Source organism: Drosophila bipectinata, chromosome 2R (genome assembly GCF_030179905.1).
Source record: "Drosophila bipectinata strain 14024-0381.07 chromosome 2R, DbipHiC1v2, whole genome shotgun sequence".
NCBI lineage: Eukaryota > Metazoa > Arthropoda > Insecta > Diptera > Drosophilidae > Drosophila > Drosophila bipectinata.
In genome coordinates, this window is record NC_091737.1 from 6,951,752 (window position 1) to 6,967,621 (window position 15,870).

The 15,870-nt window shown below is 46.2% G+C and overlaps 3 protein-coding genes across 4 annotated transcripts in view; all 3 read left to right on the top strand.

Moving 5' to 3' along the window:
- The window catches only part of LOC108132109 (serine-rich adhesin for platelets), a 37,750-nt gene extending 34,097 nt beyond the window's left edge, over positions 1-3,653 (top strand). Inside the window, exon 8 of the mRNA XM_017251367.2 lies at positions 54-3,653. Within this exon, the coding sequence (XP_017106856.2) occupies positions 54-2,959 (2,906 nt within the window). The 3' untranslated portion in view covers positions 2,960-3,653. The remainder of the gene's footprint in view (positions 1-53) is intronic.
- Positions 3,654-4,401: 748 nt separating this feature from the next.
- Positions 4,402-6,178, top strand: LTV1 (LTV1 ribosome biogenesis factor). The gene is made up of 2 exons (XM_017251396.3): positions 4,402-4,560; positions 4,616-6,178. The coding sequence occupies exons 1-2, from the start codon at positions 4,558-4,560 to the stop codon at positions 6,083-6,085; spliced, it is 1,473 nt and encodes a 490-aa protein (XP_017106885.2). The 5' UTR covers positions 4,402-4,557; the 3' UTR covers positions 6,086-6,178.
- Positions 6,179-6,316: 138 nt separating this feature from the next.
- alka (glycine receptor subunit alpha alkaliphile) lies at positions 6,317-15,837 on the top strand. Of its 2 annotated transcripts, none has more exons than XM_070279066.1 (10): positions 6,317-7,411; positions 9,033-9,185; positions 10,001-10,077; positions 11,430-11,529; positions 11,606-11,760; positions 13,604-13,759; positions 13,825-14,189; positions 14,259-14,387; positions 14,456-14,560; positions 14,737-15,837. In XM_070279066.1, exons 2-10 carry the CDS (start codon positions 9,124-9,126, stop codon positions 14,935-14,937), a joined length of 1,350 nt encoding a protein of 449 aa, XP_070135167.1. In that variant the 5' UTR covers positions 6,317-7,411; positions 9,033-9,123; the 3' UTR covers positions 14,938-15,837. The 2 variants fall into 2 exon arrangements, with proteins under 2 accessions (XP_070135167.1, XP_070135168.1); XM_070279067.1 differs by having other exon boundaries at positions 14,259-14,375.
- Positions 15,838-15,870: the final 33 nt, after the last annotated feature.

Consider the following 15,870-nt stretch of genomic DNA (forward strand, 5'->3'; position numbering starts at 1 on the left):
TTTCACCTCCAAGCAGAAACGTATGATAACAATTATTTTCTCATCTGGAACAGAAACGGAACTCAAGACCAAAACACGCTCGTTGCCTCCCAAGTCATTGACAGCCATTTCAATTCCCGCCGGCAACGCCCTGACCACCACCAAGCGGACTAAGACCATCGAGCAGACCCAAACCACAGTGACCAGCAGCTCGTCCAGTTCGAGTACTTCGCAGGTCTTCGGACGACGGACCTTGAAGACCACCAACACTTTGCTGGAGAACCGCGGGGAATCCTCGACCGACGGGGATGACATTCTGGAGAGGGACGCCAACGAAAGCGGCTTCCTGCGCCGCCTAATCCACCGCAACTCGAAGCGTTCTATCGCCAGGGCCAACGACGGCCTGGAGGACACCGACTCCAGCCAGAGTGTCGCCAAGAAGCTGCAGATCTCGACCAGCTGCTTGGAAGCCGCCGCTCGGGAGCCACTCCTCGTGCCGGACAAGTCGCGCAGCGCCACCTCCCACGATCAGCACATCCAGGAGACGCGCCAGACCATCAAGCGGGAGATCCACAACGAGGGCAAGCACGGACTGAACGCCATGGTCAGCAACTACGGGGTCCATCCCCAGCCGCCGACGGCCTTGAAGCCCAAATCCGGGCCAGCTGCCCGGCAGCGCTATGTGCCACAGGAGCTGGGTGCAGGAACTCTAGTTCAGGAGAAGATCTCACCCGGAAACGACGTCACAAATCTGTTGTCGAAGAGTTCCCGTGGCAACGACACCTTCCAGTCCACCACTTTGGTCAGGGAACAGCAGACGAAGGTGGAGACACATTCTAGTGGTCACTTCGAGCCCCGGAAACCGCGAATCGTGGGTCTGAGTGCCTTCCAGCAGAAGCTGTCCCGGTCCACCGACTCCGTGGGCCAGCACTCCAGCTCCTCAAACTCCCTGGAGACCAGCACTGATGAGCCCTCGCCATTGTACTACGAGGAGAAGCAACGCAAGACGGTGGAGAAGTCACGCAGCTTCCGGAACTACCAGGAGGACGGAGTGGATAGTCAGGGATCGGCATCGGGCGTGGTGCACAATAACATGCCCAGTCTGCCAGACTTGTCGCTCAGCTTCCGTGTGCCGTCTACCTTTTACAAGCAGTCTCCGCAGTCGCCTTGTTCGCCAATCTCACCGAACGCCAAGTGTGTGTCCCTGGGATTCGAGATCAACGACAACAAGCTGCTCCAGGCCCGGGCGGAGTCCACAGGACAGTTGGTTACCCCCAAGAGCCCTGGCTCCACCAAGCTACTGGTGGGCAGTGGACCCTCCACGAACATCTCGCAGATCGAGCAGAATATCGATATGATTGTCAAGTCACCGCTGGTCAGTGTTCTGCGGAAGTCTACGGTGATAACCACTACCGAGAAAGAGCCATCTCCCCCACCCAAACAGCGGCCCAGGGTCCTGGAATTGGGCGTTGCCAAGGTGGCGACAGCTGCACCGGGACCCAGTCCCAGTCCTGCTAGTCCTCTGACCAAGAGTGCCAAGCTATCCAACAGTCCCCCCACCACGCCTGCAAAGAGTCAAGGCAGCTCCTCCGGTCACAACAGCCGCCGCAATTCCAGCAATGTAGAGTCCACTGGTGAGCCTGAGTTTATGAAGATTCAGCTGAACCGAGTGGATCAGGCGCGTCTGCATCAGAAGACCAATCACCTGGTCTTGGCCAAGAACCTCAAGTCTCCCGAGGACCGCAGCCAAAGCAGCGATGACCTGAGCTTCCGGCGGAACAGTGGGGAGAGTCTGACTGGAATTGAGATTGTGGAAAAGCCACTAAATTCGGTGGTGCCGGTTCCGAATCTCGGCAGGCAGCTGCGGTCTGTGAGTGCCAACAGCGTTAGGACGAGCTACGGCAGCAGCTGCGAGAGATTAGCCACGCCAGTCACACCTGTAACACCGTCTACACCAAGTACTCCAGGAACGCCGGGAATACCCAAAAACAGGGTCGTAGCCAAGGAAGCCAAAGAGCCGGCTGGCAGTCCCAGGGAATCTGTAAAGAATAATCGACTTTCTCTCGAGGATCGCAAGCGCTTATTCCTTAACGAAGAAAAGTTGGAGAAAACAAAGGTGACAGAGACCCGTCGAAAATCCATACCCAAGGTGGATACAACAGCAGTGGTAGCGCCACCCACTCCCTCGGTGATCCCTGCCTCGCCTGCCCTTCCCATCAGCCCCGTGGAACAGCCAGAGATCAATGGCAACACCTCACCCACCACATCCAATCCAGTGGTCCTCCGCAAGAAGTCCTTTGCTAGCAGCAATGGAAACCCAACCTCGAAAGACGATCCCACGCCGGAGCTGATGAAAGTCTTTGCCCGCCGGTCCCTAAAGGTGAAGGACGAGGAGGTGGTGGTCAACGTGACGCAGCAGCAGCCGGTCCCCATCAAGAAGATGCCACCGACCCAGAGCGTGGACAGTGACAAGGAAAATCAGTCGAACAGCGAGGAAAAACTGGACAAGCTGGCGGGGGCTCCACAAAGCAATGGCGTGGAATCCGGCAAGGTGTCCCACAACCACCAACACCACCCCAGCAGCAACCGCAACTCTGTGGCCGATTTCCGCAATCTCAACAACAACAACAACCAGAGATCGAGGGTGACTTCGGGTCAGCCACAGACGCAGCAGCAGCAGAAGGTGGTGTCCTACCTGCCGCCCATCAAGGTCAGCAACGCTGGACGCAATAGTCTGAACAACAACAACCACAACGGAGCAGCTACCAAGCCTGTGGGCGAAAGGTTCTCCCTGCAGCTCAAGCAGGCCACGCCCACAGTGGCCACCCCCTCTCCAACAACCCCACCGGCAACAGGAGCAGGATCTGGAGCAATCGCACCCAGCAAGCCCATTGAGAGATCTGCCACCGTGGGCGAGTTCAAAGGCATCCACCAGAGACGGGCCGAGTGGGAGCAGCGGGCGAAGGAGGCACTCAAGTAGAAGGAGCACCACTAAAAACAAAAACCAAAATCTAAATTGAAAAAAGGGAAACAATCAAAATAATCATTATATATCACCCAAAAAAAATAATGTAAAATATGTTGAGGGACAGGACTCTGGCCATCCAAAGAAAGTAGCGGCCTGGCAAGTCCCGATCCGTAGCCTCGTAGCCCGAATCCCGCAACCCTCTAATAGGCAATAACTATATACCGATCTTCAAAAATAGCGACTTGACTTATTATTTTGTAGTCCGACACTTATCGTTTACAACAGAAATTATGAAAATTAAGCTTCGTTTCCGAAATCGTTTCGTGCATGTCGAGAAATGTTATAAAAATAAACAAAATCTAAACTAACTTTAGAACTTTAAAACGAAACAAACCATTAAGGACTGTGAGTATTTTATTAAAATGGAAATTCTGAAGCCTCTGATTTAAGTTTGAATTCGGTAGAAGAGAATGATTTTACTATCTAGGTTAGACCAGCTTATTGTTAATCTTTAGTGTCGTATCAATATAATTTCAAATTACTTTGTTATGTGTAATCCCCGATGTCGCGAGCTAAGATTGCGAATCAGTAACATTAAGAATACTTAACCATAATATGAGAAGTGTACAATTGTTATCCAAGTGACAAGTTTGTAAATGTACATACATCAAGTGAAATCAAACTAATAAATATTCAGTATGCAAAAGTCCGCATTTTTATTCTTTTCTTTTTTTTATTCTATATATTTTATTTGTTTAAAATTAAAAACTACATAATTGAACACAAAATGTGTCAATGGATATATAATAAATTCTTCTGTAGTTCCATTGGCTTTCTTATTAAAGCTTAAACCCTTTTTTTAGTTTCTTTAAAGGGTTTCAGTATAATTTTAGGTTTTGTTTTTTAAGTACATTGTTTAAGAAAATACGCCCTGAATGAAATTAACGCATCATACAAGCATATATCTACAAAAACGAAATCCCTATAAAAAATTGTTGGATATTAAATTGTTATCTCCGAAAATAGGAAAGCGATTAAAATTGATTTCCTTTAGTTCTGTGGCACCTAGTCTAAATATACGTATATTGTATGTTGTATTCAGATCAGCCTTAACAAGCCGAGTTTTAATTGTATCCCTGTATATACACAGTTTTTAATTAAATCATTAATTAATAATTAGCATTAATTAATAATTTCCAGTTCTCAGGAGTTAAAACCAGTACAATTCTCTGCTGCTTCACATTAAATATCTTCTCCATTAAAAATATCTATTAAAAACTAACATACTATTAGTTAGGCAGCTAGCCACATCTATGGTTTTCCTTGTTTAAAATTAGTTTATGAGATATTGTAAAACATTATTTAATCCAGTTTTTCCTGTTTTAGAGCAATCCCAAGTTCGGATAAATTTAAAAGTAGCAACATGTAGTTGTTTATTGGCGCCATTTCATTTTGGAACTACCCAACACTGTCTCCATTTTGGACATTTACCAGCACCTAAGCTGTGGATGTGACCAAATCGTAAAAAATAAGCCCTTTTCAGGTGGCAACTCCAGCAGGCGCATGTGTTTCTCCGTATTTACAAGAGATTTAACAAAAACAATCCAATAATGGTAAGAAAACGACACATTTTGGCAAGCACCCACTGTAATTCTGATTTTATTTAAGGGCAAAGGCAAAAAACCCTATATTGACCGCAAGAAAGCCGTCACCTTTCACCTGGTGCACCGTAGTCAGCACGATCCACTTGTCACCGATGAAAATGCGCCGCAACGGGTGCTACTGGAGGCTGCCAGCAGACAGCAAAAGGGAAAGCCACAGGATGAAACACCTATAGATCCCGCCAAGCGCCAGGAGGAGCAGAAGAAGTTCGGCATTCATTTCGACGATGACTACGACTACATGCAGCATCTGAAGAAGAGGGAGAATGACGTCGTCTGGGAATATATGGAGAACCCCAACCAGGCGCGTAAGCGCCCAGAAGAAGAAAAACCAAAGCTGGTTTTGCCCAGTTCAGTGTTTGCCAGTGAGTTTGAGGAAAAAGAGGGTATGCTTAACAAGGCTGCTCCACAAAGTCTGCGCCTTGACTGGGATCCGGATGTGGTGGCCGCTCTGGACAGCGACTGTGAAAACGAGGAGCTGGACGATGACTTCGTGATGCAGGCCATGGGTGAGGGCGACTCCGACGACGAGGAGTGGGACGGTGACGAAGAGGAGGATGAGGAAATGGACTTTGATTCGGACGATTTAAATGAGGAGGATGATGAAGAGAACGATGATGAGCTGATGGACCGCTTAGCTCCACTCATGCGGGAGCGCCGCTTTGACGACGAAGAGGTAAAGTCGCGCTTCACCGAGTACTCCATGTCGTCCAGTGTTATCAGGCGAAACGAACAACTCACCCTGCTGGACGATCGCTTCGAGAAATTCTATGCCAGTTACGATGATCCTGAGCTGGGAGATCTTTCACTCGAGGACATCGAGGGAAACTGGCATCAAAAGCACCCTGTCGTAATGCAGTGCTTCCAGGAATTCAAGAAGAAGGACAAGACGATCGAGTATAACAAAGAGTGGGATCGCGAGCGCATCGAAAAATACCGAAATGTGGTCGATGGCGAGCAGGATCCCACTGAGGAGCTGGTGGAATACGAAGTGGAGGATCCCAAGCAAAAGAAATGGGACTGCGAGTCCATTCTGTCCACCTATTCGAATATCTACAACCATCCAAAACTGATCGACGAGCCACGGCGCAGTCGACGCTCCAGTGCCAGCACAAATCCGGCCCCCATTCAGATAGATCCCAAGACAGGTCTGCCCACAAATGTTCTGCGAGGGGGTGTGGATGGTCAGCTCACTGCCAAGGCCCTGGCCAACCTTGCTGATGATTCGCCCGCCGCTGCAGGTCCCAAATCACTTTGTGCCAAATCGGTGCTTTCTACCCTAAGTGTCCTATCCATCCGTCCCAAGGACGAGACCCCGGAAGAGAAGAAGGAGCGGAAACGCCTGCTGAAGGAGTATCGCAACGACCGTCGCGTCGAAAAGAAGGCCAACACGGAGGCCTTCAAGGAGGAGAAGAAGCGGCAGACGCACGTGAAGATTAACCAGCGCACCAACCAGCAGGGAGCCCCCATTGTTTAGAATAAGTTTCCGGCTCCAATTCCTAGGCTTACACCGATTTGTATAAGCAGGCGTATATACTACATAAATATAGTGATATTCTATAACAAAGGATTCGATAACTGTTGCCTTTAATCAGGTGCCGTGATTACGGGAATCGGTCATCCAATAATGGGCTTCCACAAAAGCCGGCCCGGAGATGTCACGTTTTGTTGGCGTCATCGTCAGTTGTCAGTGGTTGGCCATTAATCAAAGTGCCTGACTGCGCCACACGCGCCTAAGCCATAAAGCCACAAACGCAGAGAGATATCCTGGTAGAGGTATCCTGCCTGCCAGCGAACTGCCTGGCGGCAATTAGCCCTAACTGACTGGCTGACAACAAGTTTGGTCTAGCGATTCGCGAGTTGCTAACTACATGACTCTGGCTCGACGGGCGGACATAAAACGGAATCAACAGAGCGACAATCGAAACGAAAATAAAATAAACTTCATTTCATTGTCAGTTGGCGGAGAATGTCATAACAAAATGCCTCTTACCTCTTCCAAAAGACACCATATGTACTCTATATATATGCATGCTCTGCCTGTGTCAGTGTACTATCCATATATATGCTATATTGCTGCTCGACAAACGCGATTCGTATTTAAACAGCCCCATATAGAAATTTCCCACGAGGGCCGAGGGCAGAGGCCTGGGGGCCATTCAGGCCTCGTTTCCAGCCCTTGGTGGCTAAAGGGCTAGCAGTAGCAGGTGGCGCGCGGTGTGTTTTGGTTATTTTGTGGAAATTTCAAGTCAACTTGCATGCACTGCAACGGCTTGGAAAATCCCACCATTGGCAGCCTATGTGGAGGAGAAGAAATTCAGCAGATGGATGTGTATGACAGTTATTGGAAACAGCTTGGCTGGCCATTTGATCGTACTGGCCGAGGGGAGGAAGGATGGGGCGGCCATTAGAAAATCCCAAACACACATTCCAGGGGAACCCAACACCAATTTGCGAGGCTCGTGCCATGCAATCGTCCTTCCAGTCCTCAGTCCGTTCCGACCGTAGCCCCCACCAAAAACTCCCTGTAAGTGGAAACCCGTTACAGTTGGTTGTCGTGCCTGAGCCTCAACGTTGGGAATTTTTCTACTTTTTCCAGTTCATTTTTTTTGTCGTAGTTCGTATTAAAGTTGGCAAGGCAAGCGGCCAAGAAATTCGCACAGCTCAGTTCCGTTGGGTTCAGTTCAGAGTTTCGGTTTCAGTTTCAGTTCAGTTCCTGAGAGAAGGCGAACGGATTCGGGCGCGCTTCGTCGTACCCGCAGCTCGGTAATTTCCATAATATCTGAACCGTATGGTTGATTTGGTTAGTTGGTTAGATGGCACCATGGGTCCTGGGCCTCGGGCTCTGCTGACTCTGGCTCTGACTCGGTGTCGCGTGAGGCAAGCGTTAAAGTCGCGTAATTTTAGGCCGCCACCCAAAACATTTTCTGCCAAATACATAATTAATGTAATTGCCGGGTTCCTGCTGTCTCGAGTCTCTATGATCGAAAGCCCCCTTCCCGGACTTGATGGATTTATGTAATCGGAAAAAATAAAAACTAAATTACCGTTATTTAAAGAGCATTTGTTTTAATCCGGCCGGAGTCTTTGTAATCCGCCGCCCGGCAGGATCCCCGGAATGAATATTAATGAGCTACGGCCCGGTTTAATTAGTGCGTGTTTTCCAATCAAAGTCGGGGGAAAAGTATCTGACGGATTAGCTAACTGTATGGCACGTGTGTGTTAGTGCCAGTGGGACTAGGGCATTCCCGTCCAAGATCCAAGATCTGTGTGAACGCAAAGTGTCGCCACCACTTGAGGCTCGGGCCTAGCCGGATACTGTTCATCTGGCGATCTGCGATCTACATTCGCATATGCAGATACCTTCTGTATTCGCCTCTGTTTCAGTATCTGAGCACGATCTGGAAGTGGATTTTTTAATTTGCGCAAAAATACCCGTCGAATACTACGTGCGATGCCATTGTCAATGTCAGTCCGGGCAGAAAGTAATTTATATAGGAAGTGGAAGCCCAGGCAATTATGTGTGTGCTGCTCCGGCCAGGAAGCTTGCAATTGAAACTTTCCATCAGGGTATCTCTTTCCGGACCACTATCGCCGTCAACATCTCTATCTCTATCGCAATCTGTATCTGTATCTGCGAAAGTATCTGCAAAATATCAGCCGCATAGATTGAGCTGTTACACCGCGAACCGTAAACTGTCGGTTTTGTGCAGCGGCTTAAGTAAAATAGGCACGCGATTCAATTGAATCTTGGCGAGAAGTGTGCTCTGCCCTGTGCCGGGGGCAATTACACCGCCGTGCCTTGACCGCCGGCGTAGTGCTGCTCATCCGCTCCACCTTCCGTGACCAGATCTACAGTGGAGCTTCTTCAAAAACATATAGAAACTTTCAAGAAAGGATTTCATTTTTTCTCTGAAATATAGAGTCTATATGGAATAATTATTTGTAAACCTCTCTAAAAAATAAGAAATTAAAACCGACGTAAACAAGAAGCTTCCCTGTAGCTGGGGATACAAGTTTACGGTCGTAATCGGCCGCCCACTCACACCTATACCCACAAATCCCCACCGGGTGTGGAATCTACATATCGCAGATGCGGATACAGATACTCGTATCTAGATGAGCACTCTTTTATCGCCCCAGAGCTCGTCTTTCGGTTTATTCGAGTTCCGAACACCAGCCGAGCCGGAGGCACAATCTTGCGGATAACCCAGCCAAAAAATACTTTCGATCAAGGACTCCGATCTGATCCGATTCTTTTGTTCAGTGCCCCTCGTGTGTGAGAAGGTGTGAAGTGTTAAGAAAATTGATTTTAATAATAAAAACGAAATAAAAGAACCTTCCCCTTAAGAAATTAAAATAATAATAATGGGAAACAAAAGCAGAGCCAACAAATGCAAATGATCGAAAATATTGTGTTACAGAAACCGAATTATGAAATTCCCACGTCGGTGTAAAGTGAGATGATTTGAGGTCTGAGTTACAAATCCTGTCCCGTGCCGTCGCCCCAACATCATGCTCGACAAATTCAACACAAACGCATTCATATCGTTTGGACTGGGATTCATACTGATGTGGTAAGATCGAGTTACCTCCTCCGCCACAACTGCTTCCCTATCCATCCCAATCCCTAACCTACACCCCCTGCCACCAAATCCCAGACCTAGAATCGTTTTCCAGTTCAAGGGGAACCTTCGTACTGCCAAATGCAAAATCGGTTCAATTCGCTTCGGTTTCGGTTTGGGGGCTCCCAGGCAAGGTCAATTGGATCACAGTCAAATGAGAATCCTGCACGGCATTCGATTGGAAAAGGAGCAACTAATATTGCCTCTCAGGCAGGCAGTTGTGTCTGGGACGGAGCAGCAAGGAATCCAAACGAATCGAATCGAATGGAAGCTACGGCAGGCACGAAGGAAGTTAATTTCAAATTCAGACTTAAATTGACAAAGTTTTCTATAGTTGCATGTGGCAGACATCAGACCCTTGCACCGTTGCCACAGCCCCATCCCAGCCTATAACTATATATTAGATTTCCCAACCAGTGTTGCCAGTTTAAAAGTTATCTTTGAAAGTATTAGAGAGTTTTAGAGTTTTTTTTATAGAATAATTGCCTTAAATGAGAGTATTTCACTAATAATTACAAAATACACTTCAAATTAAAGTTTAAGTTGTGAATTAATAATTTAAACTTATTCTGAAAACGTATCTAGGCATTTAAATTATTAAGCTTAATAAATAAAAATGATTTGAAATTATTTGAAAACAATAAAGTTCATAGTAAAAGAGACAAGAAAATAGCTCCAACCTGGCACCACTGTCTGCCCCATCCGCCCAAGAATAAGAATTGCATTTGAATTGCGCCTCTGTATTGTTTCTGTTGCTCATTTTGCAGGCTGAGCGAAGCCACGGAAGCCCATGTGAACTACACAGCCAAGCCGCGAGTAGTTCTTCCGCCTAATTATGTCAAGGGTAAGTTAAACAGAGGCCCCGCCCCCAGAGGTCCACCCATGGAAGCACCCCGTCCGAAAGCACCGACCGCGAGAAAATTACAATTGTAGTCCTCCTCGGAGGTGTCCTTTTCCAGCCGGAGACGGAGTCTCGCGCCGTTCGATGCGGTCTCCTTTTGTTTTTAATTGCTCCGAATTGCCCCCCAGGTCCGTTTTTGTGATTTCTGATTTGTTTGCACCATGAAACCGCCAACCATGGATATGGATATGCGTGTTCGGCTTCTCCTTTGTACACTTTTTGTATCCTTTTGGTTTATTTCGTGACGCGGCGAATTTCAGGGCCTCCGTCTATTGCATATGGGTTACGGCTACGGTGGTAGCCAGTCTCCCCCAGATGGCACTTTGACGTCATCCGCAATTACGATCGATTAAAATCCAAACAACATTTACCGGCGACAATTGGCCACCTGAAGTACAAAAGAATTTCACCAATCCTCCAATCTGGCAGGGGAAGTTACAGATTAAAGTTACATTAAACTATGTTGCTTGCCAGGATCCATTATGTATAAAAATTACGAGTTCAGGAAGGTGACTTCCAGAACATCTCACATATTTGTGGAAATATCTGACAATTAATCTTAGAGTTCATTAAACTTTCTATAACGACAGCCATGTTGGTTTGTGGTTAATCAATATATTTAAAATAAAATGTTAAATAACTTGCACTTCAACTAATTCAAAAGTCATTAATCTTTCAAATGTTAAATTTAATGATGAATTATTGTTATAAAACTGGAAAAGTTGTCAAGTTAATTGGGAGCCTCGAACCTCTATTAAATTTTAATTGATTTTTTAATGAATGGCTTTGCTTAAATGTCTATCAACATTAGTCAGAATAAAATGTAATATTAATATTACAAAATAATAATCCAAATGCCAGACATTACGCAACAACTTGCATTTCTTTCCGTAAACCCACCTTGGAACAAGTATGAATAATTCACCAAAATTACCCAGAGGCGTGTACTCTTCATTTGAGGCGATGGCAATTGCTGGAGCTAATCAACACCTTTATTTCTATCGATTTTCGCCGGTTCTGTTGTGTAATACGCATTAGGACCACAGCCTGTCCCTGAACTTGGCGAAGCCGAGGGAGGGGAGGTCGTGAAGGTCGCCGAGGATGTGATGTGTGTTTCCTTTTTTAAGGAGCCCACTCCAAGCCGTCCAGACGGAGGCCCATCGAAATGAATTCGCGCACGAAAGCCGGCTTTCCCAAAAAGTAAAACCGAAACACCCGACACCTATGGACTTGCACAGTTTGCGAAAATATTTCTCGAATAAATGTTCACACCTGGACGTCTTGATTCGTTTCAGAGATACGACCGCCCTCGAAGAAGGGCTCCCCAGTGATAGTAGACTTTAGCATATTCGTTGTAGATATTAACTCAATTAACGTAGAGGATATGGACTTTAGGTAAGTGCCGCGATAGATGATCAGCCGGGATCCGGGATCTAAACGGAGCATCTAGCAATACTGTCTACATTTTCAGAGTAGACATGTTTATACATCAGCGCTGGCTGGAGTCCCGGCTGGAGATCCCCGACGACATCTTCGAGGAGGGCGACGACTACGTGACACTGCTTCCAGAGGTCTTTGAGAATTTTTGGCAGCCGGATCCGTACTTTCTCAATTCCAAGATTGCCGGTATGTAGTGATCTCTTCCATATGTAGCCCTTACAGTAGCCATGAATGTCCTTATGTGTATGGTTGTCGATCTGTGTTCTTGAATGTCGAACCCAAAATGCACCTTGTCCAGATGAGCATCATCACCTCTACTATATGTGTCCTAAAATTAAAATCTCTCTCTCTGCTAACCTGGACCGTTTGTATATAGTAACGATTTATTTCGTTTTCGTTTGTTTCGTTACTTTTTTTCCCTGACTAACGATTCCTGAAAACTAACAACAGGATACGGAAGTCCTTACGTGGCGTCCACGTCCCTGCTACGCAATAAGGGTGAAAGAGATTCGAAAAACTTTCACCTGAGCAAAGATATAAGTATATCAACTGACTCTAGATCTGTGTTTGCCACTTTTGTGTTTTGCCAAAATCAGACCATCGAAAATCAAAAATCCATCGAAATCAGTATTCAGTATTCAGAATTCAGAACTCAGTACTCAGAATCGATATCATCCAATGTATCCTGTATATTCAGCATTCGCCGAAACCTTTCTTTCTGTTTCGACTTTGTACTGGGCTGTTTCGAGAATCGAAACCCATAGAGTGCCTTGTGTGTAAATACAACCATTAAACATACTCCTAGTAGCCTAGTAGCCATTTCTGTTTTTTATTATTTCTCCACCTGATACCCAATCCGCCCACTCGAGGCCCTCATTACACGCACGGAATCCATGCCGGAATCCAATGCCACGGCCAGCCAGGACACTCCATCCCTACTCCCTGCACCCAGCTCCCACTCTCCCTTCCCACATGACCATCGCCCACGCTTCGCCCAGAAAAAAAGCTAAAATTACGAGAACCAAAAACGAAAATTTGCAGTTGCACACGGGAATCGTGATAAGATCTTGCCTTGAATCAGGGGCCACCTTGTTGGGATTTTCGTTTTTATTTCCAGTTTATTTGCTTCCATTGTCAACATTTACAAAACCAGAATCGATTGCAGATCGGAGAGGTTTTATTTATCTGTTCTTGGCACGATTCCCGTTCGTAGATCATTATCATACTATTCTGACAGATAAATAAATGTAATTCCAGTAAGTAGTTGACTGAATGGTGTAAATAAATGAAAAATAATTATTTTTTAGTAAGCATTTCACTATGGAAATGAGTCGTGAATAAAATCATATTTATTTAGTTTTACGTTATTAAAGTAGAAATGCATAACTTATATACCTACTGTACCATATTTTACTTGTAGAACTCTTAATAATTTATTTTGGGTACAATTTTTGTGTTTTCAGTAAAAACTTTATTTGTGTTAAATTTCATCGCATTATATGTATTTTTTTGTATTATTTTTGTATTATTTTATTTCGTACTTCTTATAGATTTTTAAGTTTTTTAATCTTATAGATTTTTCTTGTCAGAAGTTCTTGTATTTATACCCGGTACTCCCAGATTACTGAGCATCTTTCTTGTTCTCGTCCCACCGTATGTTTTCTAGTAAAAAAAATTCTAGTTTTAAACATTAAACAGTTTTAAACAATATCATTAAAAGCAAAAAAATGAAATTATAATTTATGGTGGGTTGGTAGTTTTCTTTTAATTGCCAAGACAATCATCATGTACCATCAAAGTAAAAATAAAGATTCACACATCGTCTGTAGAAAGTCGCGCTTCAACCTGAACCCAAAGCGATCAGTGATCACGATCACGACCACGGCACCCCCTCCATAAGTCGACTCACTGATACACCCCCACCGAAATGAGCAAAGAACTGAGTCTATCGATGCCAATGCCATAGTTCTAATCGAAACCCATTTGTTCCGCATCTCTGCAACGTCTTCTCGATGTCTTCTCGTTGTAGAAATAGCGACACTGACCCACAAGTTTACGTCGGTGACGCTCTACAAGAACAAGACGGTGCGCTATGCCGCCCGGATGCACGCGATCATCGCCTGCCAGATGGAGTTCCAGCTGTACCCCATGGACATCCAAGTGTGTCCCATTTACATAGAGAGCTGTGAGTGTTTGATGCTTTGTTTTGTGAATATCTGATGGAATTCCTGCCCACCACCCCTCTTTAAGTCTCGTCGAACAACCAGAAGGTGAAGCTTCGTTGGTCCGACTCCGGAGTCACCCTCAATCCGGAGCTGAAGCTTCTCCAGTACAACCTGGGCCAGCCCCTGGAGCTGGAGGAATCAGATGGCTATATGCCTGAGAAGGTCGGCAACTTCTCGCGCCTCACCGTGTACTTCCGCTTCGAGCGCCAGATTGGCCACCACCTCATCCAGACCTTCGCCCCCTCGTCGCTGGTGGTGATGTTATCCTGGTTCAGTTTCTGGCTGGGCCTGGATGCGATCCCGGGACGGGTTACGTTACTGGTCACCTGCATGCTGACACTGGTGACCATGTTCACGGGGGCGGACATTCCCCCCGTGGCGTACGTTAAGGTGACCAACTATAACCCATATTTCCCAGTTGGTCGAATTCATCCAGTATCGATTCCAACATAATTCCAGGCCCTGGACCTTTGGATGGCCGGCTGTATGCTGTCCGTGTTCGCCGCCCTGGCCGAGTTCGTGGTGGTGAAAGTTCTGGACGTGCAGTACCAGTACCAGGTGAACCGTATACCCAAGGTACTGCCAATGGTAAGGCAGCTATGAGGATGTCGCTTTAATAAGTAATGCCACCCTCTTGTCGTTCCGAATTCGCGTAGCGCATCAGCAACATGGAGAAGGGCCAATGTGCGACGGTGGCCAGCTGGGAGGGTGGAGCGGTGCGCTCCAGGAAAGCCACGCAGACGCCCACGACGCCCGGACAGGTGAGTGATTAACTGTTGGGTGGGGGAACCGTTGCACCTGTCAAAGATTCGCGCACAAATAGTGGAAACAAACATAAATCCTAGGTTGCATTCAAACTTGTGCTTTGGAAAGCTTTTCCCTCTAACCCCTCTAATTACATAAAAATACCTTGTTTTATTTTCATTCCACCCGGCAGACGTCTCTGCAGGGCAATGGAGGTCCTCCGAAGCCTGCGAGGAGACAGAGTCTCCTCTCGGTGGCCTGGACGGACACCGACACGGGAGTCGAGAAGATCATGTGGCGGGAGATCGACAAGGTGTCCCGGGCCGTGTTCCCCATCCTGTTCTTCGTGTTCGTCCTCCTGTACTGGCCGATTCTGCTGATGAAGTCGTCCTAGGATTTGGGGAGTTCCAGAATACACATTTCTGGACTCCGTTAAAAAACCGAACAATTGCGGATCTGTTGATGGAACAATACCTGCTACTGGACTGGATCTAAAAGGCCCCAAGTGCAATTCTTAAATCTGCGAAGAGCGGCTCGCTCTCCGCCATCGAAGTACAACAAATACAACAACCAGAAAAGCCTACAGTTACCTACATAAGTGTGTGCACAGCCCAGGTGTACGGATTACAGAACTCAGATATCGAATATTTGCTCACGACGAACGAGAGTATAGTTCACATGAGTGTTGCTTAGCCCCATGGTTTTTTTCCAATCTACCTATAGGATATTCTCTGACACGGCTTCAGCTGCTCTAGGCAATGGTGCTCAGGATCCCACATAGACCTTAATTTTATTCAGCAGCTAATTATTTCGCCTTACTACCACTGCATTTGTCAATCGAGTCCAAGCTGGTCATTGAATAAATGTACATCACTGTGCTAGTGACAATACCCCACGGTCGACGGGTTGTCCCTACTTCGAAAGTATACACCACTACCTACTAGAACCACAAGCTACACGCGGTACATACACCACTCTCAAGGCAAGGCAAGGCAAGGTTTTAATTGAATTTTTGTATTAGGCTTAAGCAAATCAGCCAAGGAATGGATCTGGTGCTTTACGGAGATAATAAACTATGTGGCCTCTAAGGATATTGGGATTGTAAATACTGAAAAGAACCGAGAATGCTTTTAGAGATTTTTACATAAATATTTAGAATTATTTAATCATTATAGCGCATTTTATGCAAAACATTAGAGCTGTGGCTTTTACATCTAATTGAGAATCGAGAAACCAACTAAAATCGACCTTTGACCTGTAGTTCAAACAGCGCACGTCAGGCAGATGGGATATTTTGGAAAACAATGAATATATACCTATATATATA